Genomic DNA, 18,489 nt, shown 5'->3' with positions numbered 1-18,489 from the left:
TCTGCCTGCCTTCAGGACACACCAAGAGGGGACCTGCCCCTGTGTTCTAAAGCTCACAGTGTTCTGTCCATGTTGGACATTTATTTACCAGAGTCTCTGTACCAGAAACCCACACGGGAGGTAAGGGACCGCGTTCTTCCCCATGCATGCTGGAGGTACCATTAATGACTTGCTGAATAAGAGAATGAATGAATGAATGAATGAATTCTATTGAAGAATGGAGAACAGTTCTGATTGTGGACGTCAGGGAGTGGGGATTGGAGGTTAGCCTTGTATCTCAGTATCTCCGATGCCTGATAGCAATTGAATGTGGAATGACTAAGCATAACATTGCTTCATCCAGCTAGAATTTTCCCACCTGCAGGGGTCAGTTCCCTGAGTGTCATCCCGCCCCCCACCCCCCATTCCTTCTCCTTAGTCATCCCACCAGGAAGTTACCACAATGTCTCTCAGAGGAGTGATGAATGCTTGATGCATTCCAGCAAGTCTGTGGGAGGGCCCAGAGTGCGGACAAAGAAAGTAAATTCCACCCTTATTAGGAGATCCTGGCCTCCTGGGGGAATTTGCCCAGCTTGCATATGGCTTCCTGTACTGTCACAGAGTGCCTCCAAGTGACAGTGTCCTGCCTTCCTGGACCCCCTTTACTTAGGCCTCACTTCCTTCCTGATTCCTCAGGCCTGATTTCGGGCAGGCAGGGACACTCCCTCTGTCCCTGAGAGCAGCCACCAGGGGAACTTCTGCGTTGAGATAACGTCACTGATGGCTCACTCCAGGAAACCTGTGAGTAGCTGCTGCTGCTCCAGGACTGTTCCATGCATTCATTTATTACAGGTCATAAGTCAGAGAGCCAGGCCCAGGAACAGGCTGGGGGAAAGAGTCCACGCTGATTTTACAGGACAGCTTTGGTCTTAGCCTGGCCATGGAGGTGGGGGTGGGGTGGGGTGGGAGATTCACCACAGGACCATCTTCCTGGCTTCATCTATGTTTCTAAGAGACTTATTTCCTATGTCCCGACAACCTTTCAAATGAGCTAACACTAGACTCAATTCTGTCTACCAATCAGCTTCTTCCCTATGTTCAGGGTCACAAGGTCTCTCTCTCTCTCTCTCTCTCTCTCTCTCTCTCACCCCCCCTCTGTCTCTCTCTGTCTCTCTCTCACTCACACACACACACACACACACACACACACACACACATAAGACAAGGTCTCACTATATAGAGCACGGACTCAGTATGTAGATTAGACTGACTAGTCTCGGACACACAGGGGTCTGTCTGCCTCTGTCTCCTCAATACTGTGATTAAAGGTATACACCACTGGCTTTTTCTAATACTTTACTTAATAATAGTGTGACTCCTGAAAGCCACTACACTAAAATGTTTCCTTTTATGTTTAAATGTGAAATGTCCCCACTTGACAATTTTATATTATTTCATACTTTTCAATAACATGTTGGGAATAAGATGTATGTGTAATGTCATCCCAAAGGGACACACAAGATGTGTTGAAGAAGGAAACAGAGGGTGGGCCACTGATTCCCCCTCACCCCTGGGGTAGCTGTTAGGGTCCTGGCTACTGTGAGCAGCCAGCCCCAACTTGCCCATAGAAATACAATATCGTAACTCTGAGTTGCAGCAGAAGTCGGTCACTGGGCCACACTGCTGCTGAGTCAGCAGACAGATCTTGAGACCACTCACTCTCTTCTCTCTCCCAGAAGGAAATTCACTTTATGCCTCTGTGGCTCCTGAACACATGATCTGAAAATAGAAGGGCCTGGCCCGAGATGGCAGAGGTGTATTTTCACCCTGTTATTGGTGGAAGAGTGCTTAGAAAACCAGCAAAAATTGTCAATTCCATCCTGCTGTGTGATTCGTAGAGTTGGCAGAGCATGATTAAGACGTGACAGCAACACAAACTAGGAATAGCTTTGAGGTCTGGTACTCACCGTTCCCACCAAAGGATAAATGAACCCAGCCCCGATGCTGGCCCGGACATCACTGATGGGCAGAGTGAAATCCCTCGGCACTCCCTTTTTGTCAGGTTCATGAGAGAGAGAGAGGTGGGTCTTCGCCATGCAAATGGGCAAATTTCCAAAACCCTGCAGGAATGAAAAGGAATTACTTTCTTTGCCATGAGTGCTGGCTTCGTGCACTGGATCTTTGTTTACACGAGCTCTGCAGCAATTGTGTCTGGGCACAGACTCCAGCAGGTGAGGCTAGTGGGCGTGGCTGTTTGTTCAGCTAGAAGCTGAGGGAGGACAAGACCTCTGCTCTTAAGGCCATTATTTAGCGGTTGTGAGGTTTTTTTTGTTTACTCTGAAGGTTCTCCTAGAGAGGAGGCACTTGCATTGTGTGTGTGTGTGTGTGTGTGTGTGTGTGTATAAGCAAGGCTATTTTTAGACACAGCACTGGACATGCTGTAGAAAGCACTTTCCAAGGCTATTGATATCCAGGAAGGAGAAAGGTAACCAGAACAAGGCTCCTGATGAGGCTCTTAGGGCCATTGTTCTGCCCTTCTTGGGGTCTGCTGGGAAGCAAAGGGCCCTTTGTGCTGGCTCATGAATCATGGCTATTTGATCTGCGATTACATTCTAGGAACTAAGATGAGGTCACTTTTTCAGCTTCTTTTATTTTTAAGGACCAAAGTCTGTGCCTGACCCAGAATTCCAAAGGTGAAAGGGGAGGAAGTCACGTGCAGCAACTTACAAAAAGAACAGTGTCTGGGAAGGATGCTGTAATTACACAGCACATAGTGTTCCTTCAGAGACCTTACTAATTAATTGCAACCACATACTTGACACTAATGCTTAAGGAATATTCCCGTGGTAGACAGACAGATGACAGAATGTAATTGCTTATGATTCAACATACAACTATTTAGAACATTTTAGAGCCATATCAGTTGTGGGGGCGGGGGTGGGAGTGGGTACTATATTCTTGAAATCCCTACTTTTACATATTAATGAGGATTTTGGCGAGGAAAAAATATCATAACTGGTACCTAGAATTTCTGATTTTGTAAAATGAATAAGTATTGAAATAATTCCTATAAAATTATATGCATGGCCTTTGAAAATTTACTATAAATTAAAAAATGTATCATCCCATTAACATATTCTACCATAAGTCATATTTCAAAATGAAAAAAGACTATTAGAATAAATTATAACATTAAAGAATATAAATTATTACATATAATTTAAAATATAGAACATATTTTATATATGTTATAATATAAATATATGTTACAAGATATATAACATGTAAAATTTATATATAATATATAGTATATAAAATCATATATGCTATATCTCATATAGTATATATAATATAGATATATAATTATATAATATACAATGTATAAAATATAAAATAAATACTTATTATACATACTATATATGAATATATTTTATATATATATGTGGCTGTGCATGTCTGTAACTCCAGCATGATGGGAGTGGGATGAGTAGAGACAGGAGGATCCCAAGAGCATGCTGACTAAAAAACCCAGCCAAGACAGTTAACTTTTAGTTCAGTGAGAGACCCTATTTCAAGGCAGTCAGGTAGACCATGATGCTTTCTGCATGTCTATGCACACATGCACACACCCGTATGCTCACATGTGTGCAAAACACACACTCTCTCATACACACAAAGAAGAAAGAGAGAGCCGGGTGGTGGTGGCACACCTTTAGTCCCAGCACTTGGGAGGCAGAGGCAGGCAGATTTCTGAGTTCGAGGCCAGCCTTGTATACAAAGTGAATTCCAGGACAGCCAGGGCTATACAGAGAAACCCTGTCTCAAAAAAAAAAAAAAAAAAAAAAAAAAACCAAACCACCCCCCCCCCCAAAAAAAAACAGAGAAGCTGGGGCTAGGGTTGAGCCCTGGCTGAGAATGTGAGAGAGGCTTTTAGATCCAGGGCCAGTACAACAGAAAATAGAAACGAACGAGCCATGCCAAAAGAATACAAGTTCAGACTTCAAGAAAAAAATTCTTTTCTCCAGGGGAGAGGGTGAGTGGGGTCCTCCACTACCACAAACTAGGCAGTCAGGTTTCCCACATTTGGGGATATTGCAGGGTCAGCAAATCCCGGGTGCAATGGGTAAGCCTCGCCTGCAAAAACTGACTTCATGACTGTGGTGCCTCCCATGCCAGGTGAGTAGACATTTGGTTTTTTTAAGACAGGGTTTCTTTGTGTAGCCCTGGCTGTCCTGGAACTAGCTCTGTAGACCAGGCTCGAACTCACAGAGAGATCTGCCTGCCACTGCCTCCTGAGCCCTGAGATTAAAGGTCTGAGATACCAGTCTGCCCAGTTGAGAAAACGATTTTTATCAGACCCCAGAGAGCATTCAACTTGGCACTGATAGGATAGTATTTAACAAAATATCACACATATTCTAAATAAGACAAAGGGGTTGGAGGGGGAAAGTCGACAATGTTATTTGTAATGTAGTGATCCTGACATCGAACTGAGATGCTGACTTCTGTGTAGCAAGGGTAAAGCAGGTGGAAGTATTTGAGGCTCAGGGACCTTTGGGCTATAGCCCCTCCAGCCCTTGTCCCTGTCTAGAGGTAGAAGATGGTGTAGCCTTCAACTCCTGAGAACAAGGTAATGAACTACCTGCATACAGACCTCACTGAACACTGAACACTCCCTTTGCGTTCACCTCACTGGTCGTATGCAAGGATTTTTAAGACAGTAGAGCCAAAAGGGCAGTAAAGAATCAAAGGCTGACTCCCCTCTGCATACCAAAGGGACAATTCCCTGTGCTTCTGACTGAGGGATTGGGAGTGCATGTGAACTCTGATGACAGCCATACCGCATACATTGGATACGGATAGAGCCCCGTGGGAAAGTGCTGACCTAGTACAAGAGCCTGGCTCTGGGTTCCATCCCCAGCTCTGCAAACCAGAGCCGCATTCATGATCTCGGAGATCAAGGATACCTGAGTCAGAGAGTAAATGTCTTTATTATGATGGTTTACTTAGCCAACACTTCCAAACCTTTAATCTCTGTTGGTCCTCTGGCAATTGAGTAGAGCTTCACTAGGAGACGGAACTTAAAATCAAGGTGTGTATTTTGAGATAACGGCAGATACCCTACCTAAGAAGAGTGGGGGGATCTTGTTTACCTGTTGCGTATAGCGATCGATTTTGGACTGCGCCTCAGGAGACAGCTCAATGTCCTTGGCTCCATAGACAGTCTGGGCAATGACTCTTATCTTTTCCACGATGGGAAGCTGGAGAAACACAAAGGGCAACAGAATCATTGGCCTTCAAGTGCTTGAAGAGTACAGCAATTCGATGCAAAGCTTGGCAAAGTTTTACATTTTTGACTGAAAATTCCCCCACAAGCATAGTATTGAAAGCCAGCCATCCGTTCTCGCTCTGTCATCCAGGAACTGAAATGCTCACAGCAGACATCAGCTGGCAGGAGGGAAGCCTGTCAACCTAGTTAACCATTTTTATCCATTTCAACGTTAAAATAATGATTTATGCCGTGCAAAAACATTCCTAAGAGCGGTCGGCTTTCGCAGACATTGATGCTGATACGTTTGGGTGTTACATCGGAGATGCCGGACATGACTCTCCGGTCACATTAGCTAGCGCTGGGAAATCAGGCAGTGTGGGAGAAGCTCTGAGAAGACTAGAGATTAGCAAAAGACAACAGCTGTAGTGGTACACTACAGCACCAAATCCCAGCACCGGGAAGACTGAGGGAGCACTGTAAGGTTTAAGCCAACCTGGGCAACATAGGGAGTCTATCTCACAGAGCCGAAACCCTTAACAACTGCAACAAAACCCCACAGAAACAAACCCCCGACTCCTTCCAAAGAGAGCAACCAATGAATCACCCCCAACCAGATAAAAACAAAGTGAAGGAAACTAGTAAATCAATGTGTGTGATGCTATCTGGAAAACACTGGACAGGAAACCTAGGTGTGACCCTGCGGTAAGGACAGCATTACTCATTGTGCAGATGACCCTATAGACCGTACACAGCAAGGGCATTTGGTATATTCTACAGGCAGGAGAGTTATGCAATGATGACATACGAAAACCTAGTTCTTGCTACCTTCCCAACCCTGATAAAGCCACAAACTGCTTAGAATCACACTTTTCAGTACAGCAGATTGTGATATTGTCAAGTTGTTCTGTGGACTGGAACTTAAATATTGGACATTTAACAAATAAAACAGAAATGAAAATGTAGGTCCCTCCATCCCCCACACCGCTGTCGCTGCCACACGCCTCCGGCCAGGACCTCACTATGTAGTCCTTGCTGGACTGGTAACTCGCAATGCAGACTATATGTCAAAGCCACAAAGCTCTGCCTGCCTCTGCTTCCTGAGTGCAGGTATGAAAGTCACAAGCCACCATACACAGCAGGTGCATGTATTTGTAAGCTTTCACTGGAGAATACAGAAAGGACCATAAGTGGTGGAGACCAATGCTGTGCGCATGAATGAAGAGACTCAGTGTTATTCACACATCAGCTCTTTATAACTTACTTTATTAGTTTTATGCAATTTCAATGAAAACCCAAGAGCACCTGGGACTCTGGAATGTGACCAACTGGCTATAAAATACATAAGGAAGAGAGAGTCATGGCACAAATCAAGTATCAACAATACTTCAAAACTATATTAGTCAATTCCTCGTGATAACAACACAGGAAGAGATGAACGGACTGGGAAGGGCATTGCCACAGACATGAGGTAGTTATAACAGACAAGGAAGGGTCAGTGACCCAGTGGACTTTTGATTAGAAAGAAATAAAACCACACCAGGCCCTCTCCCTGCAAAATATCTAATATGGGAGAGATTTAAAAACAAAAACTCTAAATATCACAGGATTCTGTCTTCCCAATGGAGGGAAGGGTTTCTTAAAGATGGCAGCAACAGAAGGTCATAAGGTTGGACATGGGTCATGTATGCCCGCATTCTCAGCACTTGGGAGATTCACAGATAGTCAAGCCTTGACTATTTAGTGAGTTTAAGAATAGCCTAGACTACGTGAAACCCTGTCGATCCACTCACATTTATACCCCTACACCAATGCACACACACATACCAGAATAAGTCACAAAAGAAATGATTTATAGATCCATAATTTTTCCCTAGGGACTGGAAAGATAGTTTCAGTCAGTGGTTAAGAACCTCTTTCACAGGACCTGGGTTCCATTCCCAGCACCTATATTGCAGCTCACAACTGTCTGTGACTCTAGTCCCAGAGAATCAGACATCCGCTATTGGCCTCTGAAAGCACAGGGCGTGCATATGGTGCAGAAACATTCACACATGTTTGGAGAAGCATACGCATAAAATACATGAAATTAAAACAATTGTTTTTTTCCCCTGAGGCAGGGTGACTGAGGCTCCCCTGCACTGGGATTATGAGTGTGTATCATCAGACCCAGGAACTTCCGAATTTACAAACATAAAACCTAGAAAGTAAAGGGATACAGGTACGCGAGAGAAGATAAAGAGTTGGATAGTTTTGTTTGTTTGTTTGTTTTTGTTTTTTTTTCAAGACAGGGTTTCTCTGTATAGCCCTAGCTGTCCTGGAACTCACTCTGTAGACCAGGCTGGCCTCGAACTTAGAAATTTGCCTGCCTCTGCCAACCAAGTGCTGGGATTAAAGGCGTGCGTCACCACGCCTGGCGATTTGGATAATTTAAAAGCCAGAATATTGGTACTAAAATAAATTTTGAATGTCTATAAAAAGGCATTTAATAATGGGCAAAACCTAATAACTACATAAAAAACAGTCTCACTAGTAATCAAGAAAATAGTTATTAAAATGATAAAAACCAAAAACCAAAAGCCGTGGGCCAGGGACACGGCTGTGTGGTTAAAGAGCTTGCAGCACAAGCTTGAGGACCCAAGTTCGGATCCAGCTCTCACACAATTATGGCTCTGATGCACCAGTGCTGGGGAGGTGGAGACAGGCTCAGTCTATCTGCCAGCTTAGGTAAAGAGCGACCTGTACTTTAGCAAAAGACTCTGAAAAAACAAGATAGAGGGCTGGCAAAATGGCTAAGCAGGTGAAGGAGCTTGCTGCAAAGCCCAACGACTGACCGGAGTTTGATCCTTAGGACCCATGTGGTGGGAGGAGAGGACCATTTATGCAGCCATCTTCTGACTTCCACCCTGTGGTTTGTGTGAAGACACACCAGTGCTGGAAGGTGACAGGAAATACACCCAAGGTCAACTTCTGGCCTTCAGGGGAGCATGCATGGGTGGGTGCACCTGTGTGCAAGTGTAAGCCCTCTTCCTCCCACCCTCATCTAAGAAACAAACCACACTGGCCACAAAAATACGAACCCTGATTCCTACTCATCAAATGCCACCTGCAAGGGAAGAGGCAGGACGCGACATGTTCTCGCAGCAGTTGGAGGGTTGGGGAGGGCACCAACTGGCTCACCACTGAGGTAGCTTCTCTTTACTCTGAACAGTCTCCACTGCAAGTCCGACCTTCCCAATACACACCTCAGCAAGAAAAATCCCAGCACTACAGCACTGTAAGGTCTGCCAAGAGACAACCCTGCTTGAGGTGTTTCAGCCTCTGCACCCTATGTCTTTGCTTCCTTCTTCCTTCTGGGATTCACTCATGAAATCTCTTTCCCTGTCCTCTTCAAACATCAAGCTCTCTAAAGCTCTCAGGTCTATGCCAAAGGCCACATCTCCCACTGGGCAGCAGTTTATAACCTGTAGGTCATGATCCCTTTGGGGGAGGGGTTCGTATCAGATATTTCTTACAAATTATAACAGTAGCAGATTACAGCTATGAAATAGTAATGAAATAATTTTATGGCTGACAGTCACCACAACACGAGAAAGTGTATCAAAGGCTCACAGTGTTAGGAAGGCTGAGAACCACAGCATTAGGGACAGTATTAATATGCATTAGCCTTCCCTTCTTTGACATTGGGAGCACCTGTAGTGTTCTTCCCTGAAGGAGGGGCTGCTGGCAAGGCTCATGCTGCTTTGGAAAGTACCGATGGATTCAGAGGTACCAATAGACTCTAGTGGCTGGACGTAACTTTAATCCTAAAATCTGCTGGCTGGCAAGGTGCCTTTTATAAACCACATGAAGAACTCTCACATGAGAAATCCCATGTGAGAGTTCATCTCTGAAAAGGGACAACTAACTATTAATTGCTAATTACTTTCCAGCAGGGCAGAATGTGGACCACAAGCAAGAGGTCAGGGAAGTTTCTATCCCTGTGTCTGAGCTGCAGTTAGCGCAGCTGCCATGTGGGCACAGACTTGGGAGGGCGTGGGAATGTTAATATAAAGAGCTAGGGCACAAATGCAGATAGACATAAGCTTGAGGATGCCATTATTTTCAGTACTGGGAATTGAACAGAGGGCTTTGCTCCCAGGACACAAATGCTTTACCACTGAGCTATATCCCCAGCCCCTACCCTGTTTTTTTTTTTTTTCCTTTTCTCTTCTTTTTCTTTTTTTCTTCAGACAAGTTTTCAATAAATTGCTCTAGTTAGCCTTGAACTTATGGGTAGCCTAGGCTAGCCTTGCACTTGCAAGCTCTGTTTCAGCTTCCTGGGTAGCTGAGATTAAAGGACTATGGCAGGAAGCTCAACACACTTCTAACATACACAGCTTAAAGCTAATGTTAGCTGAAGAGTAAAGATGGGCTACAGGTCTCTGAGGTCAAGGGTTGTAGCACATACTTTTCTCAAGCATCATCCATCCATCCATCCATCCATCCACCCATCCATCTATGTATCTATCTATGTATCTATTTATGTATTTATATATCTATGTATCGATCTATGTATCTATTCTATCTATATATCTATCTATGTATCTTTCTCCCTCTTCCCCCTCTCCCTCTCTTCCTCCTTCTTCTCCCCCCACCCCCTCTGTTTTGTTTGTTTCAAGGCAGGATTTCTCTGTGTAGCCCTGGCTGTCCTGGAACTTGCTCTGTAGACCAGGCTGGCCTTGAGATCCACCTGCTTCTGCCTCCTGTGTGATAGGATCAAAGCTGTGTACCACCACTGCCCAGTGGTACTTTCTTATTATTGTGACTAAGTATCTGAAAAGAAGCAGGAAGGGAGGGTTCCTTTTGGCTTGCAGTTGGAGGGCATACATTCTCTCATAGGAAAGGACAGTGATGGAGTGCATCATTTGATCCACGGATGCGAGCACCAAGCTCACTTTCTCATTATTATTCAGTCTGGGATGCCAGTCCACGGAACAGTTAGCCTGGGTGGTCTTACCCAATGTAGACACTCCCTCATGGGCACGCCCAGGGGTATGTCTCCTAGGTGCTTCTAGATCCTGGCAAGTTGACATTATTAGCAATCATACCATATATTTACCAAAGTTACTCCAGCGGCTATGGGGGCAACTACCCTTAGTGTTCTGTTGAGCAAAGGACTACACATTTCCTGTCAGCTAAGCACAAGCTCCAGAAGAGAAAGGAAAGCTCAGGTGAGGAGGTGCTGGGGTGACAGTGACAGAGGACTTTGTACATGAACTGACAATCTCATCGTCTGCACAGCACATCACCACGCAAAGAAGGCTTGCTCCAGGCGCTGTACCGAAGCTACCACCATTGTCTTTGCTGGTCAACCGTATCGTGGAGCCAGAGCCAGCAGGTAAAGAGACTTGTCGACAAGCCCGATTGGAGTTTGATCCATGGGACCCAAATGGTAGCAACGTGAGGACTCCTCACATTTGTTCTCTGCCCTCCACACGTGCAAACACAGACACAGCACATACCACTCCAAGATAAATAAAGCTTTCATGAGATGATAGAAGATCTTTCTAGCAGGAAAGGGTTCTCTCATCAAGCACAACAAGGACCATACCCTGGTGGAGGACGGCAATCATAGGAGCCCCAGTCCCTAAGCAGGCAGTTCCTATACATCTTTCCATCTCTGCTAAGCTCCCGATGTTTCCTGTCTCAGCACCACTCCAGCCTTCTGTGAGCACAAGTGCGGATATCTTTTGCTGATAGCTAATGTCTTCCTCGCTAGTGTTTACTGGAAAGTGCTTTGGGAATACCACTCCCGTGCCAGGCTGACTTTGTGACCTGTACTAAATGGGACTCGTACAGAGTCCATAGTGGGAGGCAAAACAGGAAGAGGTAAGCCTTGGGATAGTCTCTTCCCCTCTGGTTCTCTCTGTCACAGCCGCATGGCCTCAGCAGGCACTCCAATCCACTGAGCTGGAAGCCCCAGGCCAAGGTTCTGAAAGACTTCTCCTACAGTGTTTAACAAGTAAATAAATGAAAACATCTCAGTTAGCTTACCGCTTAGAGTTAGTGTGAAAACAGTCCCATATGAGCGCTACCCTCCCTGTGGGTAGTGTGCGTACTCTGTGTCTTCAGCAAAGGAACCTTCTATAATTTCCTTGCTTGGTTGTGAAGAGAGGCCTACACGCTTTGGGGGCAAGCCAGTCTAAGTGATCTTCTGCTGAACTAAGATTCACTTAAGCTGCTTTGAGGCAAATGATAGCTTTTATAAAAACAAATAAAATGATAAAGTAAGTTATGAGTGTTTATTCTTTTATCAGCATTCCCCTGATTGTGTGCACAGGGGATGAATCTGTTTATTCCCTTCCTCTGGTAGGCCTCATGTCTAGCAGAGTGGCTCACACATAGTAGGCCTTGTCCAAGCCTGTGCTAAATATGAAAACAGCCATCAATGGAAAGTACTTTTGCAGTGCTGAGGTGTCATGCACAAGTTTTGGGGACCTTTCGTGTAACAATTCCTAACAGAGTGCAAGCCACGGCACAATAAACATGTGGGAAGGAGAGACACTCCTGACAGTCAAGGCTCTGGGTAAACATGAAACAGTCAGGAGGGGCAGATTGCATGGAGATCTGTAAAAGCCGGCCAGGCATTAAAGGAAACTCCCAAGGGTGTAGCTCGATGGCAGAGCATTCTCCTGGCATGCACAAAGCTCTGGGGTTGACCCCCAGTATGGAAAAACAAAACAAAGCCCAAACAACTTTGACGGTGTCCTAAAGGAAGTACAAGAAAGATCTCAAGAAGCAGAAGGAAGAATGATGACTGCACAGGAAGTGGAAGGCAGAAGGAGCCTGGGCCCACACAGCCGTGGACCTTTAAGGACAATTAGACAGCTGTTGGTGACTGCCAACACGTTAATACCACTGAATAGCCCTGGCTGGCCTAGAATTTGCTTTGTAGACCAGGCTAGCCTTGGACTCACAGAGCTCTGCCTCTGCTTCCCCAGTGCTGGGTTGAATGCCCGCTCCGCCATGCCCAGACTGTGTGTGTATCACAAAAGTATGTACAAAGGTTAAGTAAAAACTTTTGGGGGTGTATTGGCTGCTTTATTCCACTAAAAAGACACGCTTTTCAATAGTTTGATTTTATAGCTTCTTTGAGTATTTTCAGAATCTTTTCAGAATAATATTTCTATCAGCCTGGATCACCACAGCTATGCTCAAAGGGAGGGAAATCACGCCCGTTACTAGAAACCTGACCAATTATCCAGGCCTCGTGAGATCTTGGATCTCAGAGGAGAATGTACTTTACCAGACCAGCAAACTCCTACCTCTACTAAAACTTATCCTATAACCACAGGGGAGTATAGCTCTCAGCCCTCCTCAGCAGACAAATGCAGCCCATTACAGAAAACAACAACTGGCCCCAACACAGAGGTTAACGGCTTGTGGGGACCCAGCCCCAGAGGATAAACCCAGAGAATGAATATGTATATATTCATTCATACACACACACACACACACACACACACACACACACACACACACACACACACCTCCTGTACCTAAGGCTCCGGAAACATCACAGAAGAATGAGGAGAAAGATCGTAGGAGCCAGAAGATGGAGACATTCCTGTGAGACCGTATTGCCTCAAAATGGCTGCCTAAACGATAACAATTTTAATAGCAATTCGAATGTGGAGGGTGAGATGAGGGACTTCTGCCCTCAGATAAAAATCTCAGGCAACTAATGACTACTGAGATGAGAAATAGCTTCTCTCAGAGATGAGCCCTTTAATACATTATCCAATATAAAGTGGCCAGCCTTGAAACCATGTACACACAAGCAAAAAGGGACTCAGCTGATAGGATTTATATATCTATGCATCCCTCCATATGTATATGCATCAACTATAAGAACAAAGAGGTCATTAATTAGAGAGAGTAAGTGGGAGCATAAGCAGGGTCAGAGGGAGCACAGGGTGGGAGAGGTGTAATAATGCTTTCGTAAAATTAAAAAACAAAACAAAACAAAACAAAACAAAGTGAAACAGAACTAAAGGTTAAAAAACAAGACTGCTAGAAATAACCATGTAAAAAGGCTTTGTGGGGCTGGAGAGCTGTCTTGGTGGCCAAGAGATCTTGCTAAGCAGGTGTGAGGACCTGAGTTTGACTCTGTAGCATCCATGTCAAAAGCACGTGTGTACAGACCCAGTGCTATGAGAGGCAAAGGTTGAAGGAGTCTGCTGGCTGCCAGTCTAACTCCAGGCTCACTAAGGTAGAGAGTGATGGACTAGAACGTTCTCCTGTGTCCTTCAAGTGCATATGGGAATGTGGACCCCTCCTGTGGCCACACACACATGTGGGCATACGCCAGAAAGAAAGGGAGAAAAATGTAAAACAACATAATAAAACCAAGCCAATGGCTTATAAATGGTTACGTTTCTGCTCACTTGGAGATCAGATGCTAATGGTAGCAGCTTGGAAAAAAAAAATCCCTTCTGAGTGATTGATTAAAAATACTACCTAGTATTCTGCTACCTAACCCTGACCATATCTTAGCAAGGCCGCACTATTGTTTCAGCTCTGCACCAAATAAAGTCATTGGTATGCATCCCAGATGCGCTGAATAAAAGATAGCGTTCTTTTGTGTCTCCAAGGCCATGGAGCTGAAAGCACATAGGTTAATCATTTTTATTCTGTGATACTGAAGTCATGTATTCTGAGGCCCATAAAATATTCAAAGAGAAGGATCAATTAATAACTTGCAAGTCAGATATAAATCTCCAGGTGCATGGTAATTACTCCAGTTTGTATTTTAAATGAAGTCTGAATTTTAAATGACGGACTTGTAGTTTGGCAGGCACCCTTTCTGGTAACCCAGACAGACATATAACTGGAAACCAACCATGTTCATTTGCACTGATCAGACCTCACAGGTACAAGAGCTGCACGACACACGTACTACCTGGTACCCTGGGAACAGATGTCATCGTTACCAGGGACATCAGGGGTCTGTATCTCTGACACAAAGCACACTGTGCACCAGAGACAAGCACAGTGAGCTACCTAGGGGTGAGCGTGTACTTCTAGGAGCCTGGACCCTGAGCTTCCACCCTGAGCAGCAGGTTCACTTGAGATCCCCTGAGAAACATCTTTCCAAGGCAAGTGCCATGTGTGACGGGCAACAGTGACTGGGCTCTGGGAAGTAAATAGATGTCTCATAGTTAGAAAACCTGCATTCGTCACTGAAAATAAGAAATGTGCAAGGGTAATATTTTTCGTTATTACTCGCAAACAGTACTCTGTAGGGACTACCAATACTTACTTGGCCCCCCCACCCTCCCTTTTTTTTTTTTTTTGAACTTTTCACTTTTTGCCTCAGCTTCCCGAGTATTGGGATTACCACCATGCCTGCCCGAGCGGGTATTTTCATGATGCATCATCTTCGTGTCTCACAAACCTCCTTGGAAATGTGTGTGTGTGCGCGCATAAGAGTGCAAGCACAAGTCATTTTACTTTCATGTTCAAGGAGCCTGGGTACTTTTTGGTGTTAGACTCTCCTAACTGCACAGCAAAGCTATTTCATGTCCACTGAGATGTCACCCCTGAACCTGAAGGGAACTGTTCTCTTGAGATATATTTTATAATATTTGGTATCTTTAAGGTCCACTTTGAGGCTACAACGAGGGTACTATGATATCGTCCTGCAAGAATAGGATGAGGTGGATGGTGGCCTCTCAACTTGTAGTGGAACCTCCATAGCTTGCCACTGGAGATTCCCTCATAGTGTTAGTGGGAACAATGCATTTCTAGAAACTTCCATGGCAATGATGTTCCGTTTTTCACAGGGCATGTAAATGAAATCACACACTGCCCCCCCCCCCCCCATGCTGTTTCTTTCATCGGCGAGACAGGGCTGGGAGGGGGCAAATGGGACAGTGAAGGGGACGCTTCAAAAGTCAGGGTGACTCTCGAGTGAGGCTCAGATCTCTCGTGGCCATTTTGCACATAGGAATGATGCACTGGGTGGGCTATGGAGGTGCATGCAGGTCAAAGGAGGACTCAGGAGAGCGAGAGTTGGGCAAGATCTGTTCTGGATATTGTTGTGGGGAACTGGGTATGAATCACTTGGAGGAGGCTGGTGACGGGCAGGATGGAAGACCGATCTCTGCTAAGGCAGCTCATGCTGGATAAGAAATGAAGAAGAAAACAACACAGAAGTGAGAAAAGCAGAGTCACCAACAAGAAACTCAATGGGACATGTGCAGGCAGCTTGTCACAGACAACCCAAAGGGCCCAGGACCTACAAAAGAGGAAGGAGAAACAGGGCAAAGGGCATGCAGGCACAGGTGACCAAGGGAGAGAGGACAGAGAAGGGGCAGGGACATGGACAATAAGAAGGGGCTCGTAATTGTTCTCATTGAGTATGTCCCTCCCCCCACTCCCCTAATGGCTACAAAGTGAGTAAGATACAGAGAAGATTTAAAATTCTACAGATTCAACCCCATATGCACAGTAATGTATGTAAAACCCTAAGGATATTTAAAAAATGAAATGACTTTGAATTAATCACACCTCTACTCTAAAAAATCCCTACTTCATATACATAGACGTAAACACATGTGCATGCATACATGTATTTTAAATTTATGCCTATAAAATTTGAGGATCTGGTGGCAAATGCCTTAAATTTCGATGACAAGAAAAGTCACAGTGGCCACATCTAACTGGAATATATTCAAATTTGAATCTTTGAAGAAAAAAATGAAGTAATTTTCTCAAAACCAACTAGAAAGAAAAACACCCCCAAAACAACGACAACAACAATAACAACCCCCAATACACTCTGCTTTGAAAATGACTTGCGCCGGGCGTGGAGGCGCACGCCTTTAATCCCAGCACTCGGGAGGCAGAGGCAGGCGGATTTCTAAGTTCGAGGCCAGCCTGGTCTATAAAGTGAGCTCCAGGACAGCCAGGGCTATACAGAGAAACCCTGTCTCGGAAAAAAAAAAAAAAAAAAAAAAAGAAAATGACTTGCAGAGTAGAAACCAAGCCTAAACTAGGGGAGGGGCTGTGACTGTCCCAGGTCATAAACTCACGGCTGGCTGTGCTTTGATTTTTTTTTCCCATGCAGCCCCAGTTTCAACTCAGAGAAAGGCTCTATGGTTTTACATAAGTAACAGGAAAGACCTAACAAAAACAAATGTGAGCCTGCCCCGCTGTGAAGGTCGCACCTCAAAATGTGTGTAAACTCAGAGGAAGGGCACCGGAGGACCGTTCATGTTAACTCTCAATGGAGAGAGCAAGGCTTGCTTTCAGGGTCATCCCTTTGCAAAAATGAGTTCCTATGATTCCACTCACAGCTCTTGAGCCTCACAGAGAGGGAAGTGTGGTCTAACGGGACCCTGCCTGAAGTCCATGGTGTATCAGTTATGTACCTTACAAATAAATACAGCTCTGATATGTCAACATATGACAATTTTGAAAAAGGTATAGACACTTAGGAAAGAAAAATAATTAAAATAAAAGTGAAACACACATACAAAAAGGAAGGGCTCCTTTGAGAGTGGGGGTGGGGTGGGTCAAGCTTTGTAGAACTCAGATTTTTGTTTTCCTGAGACAGGGTCCCATGTAGCTCTGACTGTGCGGTGGTGGCACGAGCCTTTATTCGCAGCACATGGGAGGCAGAGGCAGGCAGATCTCTTCTCTGAGTTTGAGGCCAGCCTGGTCTACAGAGCGAGTTCCAGGACAGCCAGGGCTATACAGAGAAACCCTGTCTCAAAAAACCAAAACAACAGAACCATTGGTTTTGAACTTACTATGGACTGGAGATCAACTTTGAATTCCCAAATGTGCCTCTTCCACCAAGGCTGAGTGCCAACATTAGTTTAAAAATGAATTATAAGGCTAGATATAGTGACACATGCTTGCAATCCAAGAACTAAGGAGGTAGAGGCAGGAGGGATTAGAAATTTAAGGCCACCCTTAGCTACAAGGTCAGCCAGGATTATAGGAGAGCTTGTCTTAGAAGACCAAACACCAAAACCTACCTGCCCCCATGAGAAAGAGAGAAACCACGCCAGAAAACCTAGTATTCCCATTGCTGGTTATACAGCCCAACACCACACACACACACACACACACACACACACACACACACACACACACAGAGCATACACGTAGTAAAGACAATATCCAGTATTAAAAGCAATGAGGATTCTCACATGTGCTATGACATCATCCATGGACTGTGTGAAACAAGCCACAGATAAAAAAGAAACGACTATTTTGGCAAGATCACATTCATAAGCGGTATCTAAAAAGTCAAATTCTGAGACATAAAGTAGGATGGTGGTTCACTGAAGGATCTGTTGGAAGGGGGGGTGGGGGTGGGGGACTGTTAAATGGATACCAAGCTTCAGTGTTCTAAGATGAGAATAGCCCTAGAAACCGGTTGCATAATGATGTGAATGTACTCAATATCACGATTTGTAAATGGTAACATATTTTACTACAAGGAAAAGCTATGTAAGATATTGGGCAAGAAAACCACTGTGAGGGTTGATGAGATGACTTTGTGGACAAAGGTGCCTGCTGCTGAGTCTCGCCTGCTCGTGGTTCCATCCCTGGAACCTACGTGGTGGGAGGCCAGAACTGACTTGCACAAACTGACCTCTGATTTTTGCATGCATGCTGTGACTTGTGTGTGGCCACACATATCACACACACACACACACACACACACACACACACACACACACACACCACACAAAAGAACCATAGGAGATACAAGAAGCATGCCTTGTAATTGAGTAGCTTTGATACTGTTCAAAAGCCTTGTTGTTGGAAGGTCAATCCCTGTGAGCATAGCTTCCCACCCAGAGCCATCCCCTCCCTTGGGCCCAATGTTTGAAAGCAGAAGGGCACATCAGATGGCTAACGCCTTTAGTCATGAGCTTCCTTCACTGTTGAATCTCCAAGAAGACCACATAAGATGGGTCATATAAACAGTGCTTTAAGCGCTGGCCTTCTACAAGATACGAGAGCTGCCACTCCACTGGTAGATGCGACTTACCTGAACATCATACAGGAACTGGAAGCGGCTTCTTTTATTCGCAGCTTCTCTCACAGCCCGGGCCAAGTCCACAGATCCTTTCCCTCCAGCCGACCAGTGATAGCAGGGGACCGCATCAAAGGCACCGGCCCGTTTAGCGAGCTCACACACCAAGTCAATCTCTGCACGGGTGTCCGTCCTGGTGATG

At 45.1% G+C, this 18,489-nt stretch overlaps 1 protein-coding gene and 1 non-coding gene across 4 annotated transcripts in view; both read right to left on the bottom strand.

Annotated features, from left to right (window-relative positions):
- Mthfd1l (methylenetetrahydrofolate dehydrogenase (NADP+ dependent) 1-like) overlaps nt 1-18,489 on the bottom strand; it is a 194,190-nt gene that overhangs the window by 58,606 nt on the left and 117,095 nt on the right. For all 3 annotated transcript variants that reach the window (NM_001170785.1, NM_172308.4, NM_001170786.1), the window contains exons 24-26: nt 18,303-18,480; nt 5,133-5,240; nt 1,947-2,099 (exon numbers count right to left, since the gene is read on the bottom strand). In NM_001170785.1, coding sequence (NP_001164256.1) covers nt 1,947-2,099; nt 5,133-5,240; nt 18,303-18,480 — 439 coding nt within the window. The remainder of the gene's footprint in view (nt 1-1,946; nt 2,100-5,132; nt 5,241-18,302; nt 18,481-18,489) is intronic.
- On the bottom strand, nt 4,007-4,163 carry Gm25515. The gene has a single exon (XR_003949122.1). It is a non-coding gene; the product is annotated as a U1 spliceosomal RNA (small nuclear RNA).

This window comes from Mus musculus, chromosome 10 (genome assembly GCF_000001635.26).
Source record: "Mus musculus strain C57BL/6J chromosome 10, GRCm38.p6 C57BL/6J".
NCBI lineage: Eukaryota > Metazoa > Chordata > Mammalia > Rodentia > Muridae > Mus > Mus musculus.
This window is presented reverse-complemented; position numbering and strand designations above follow the sequence as displayed.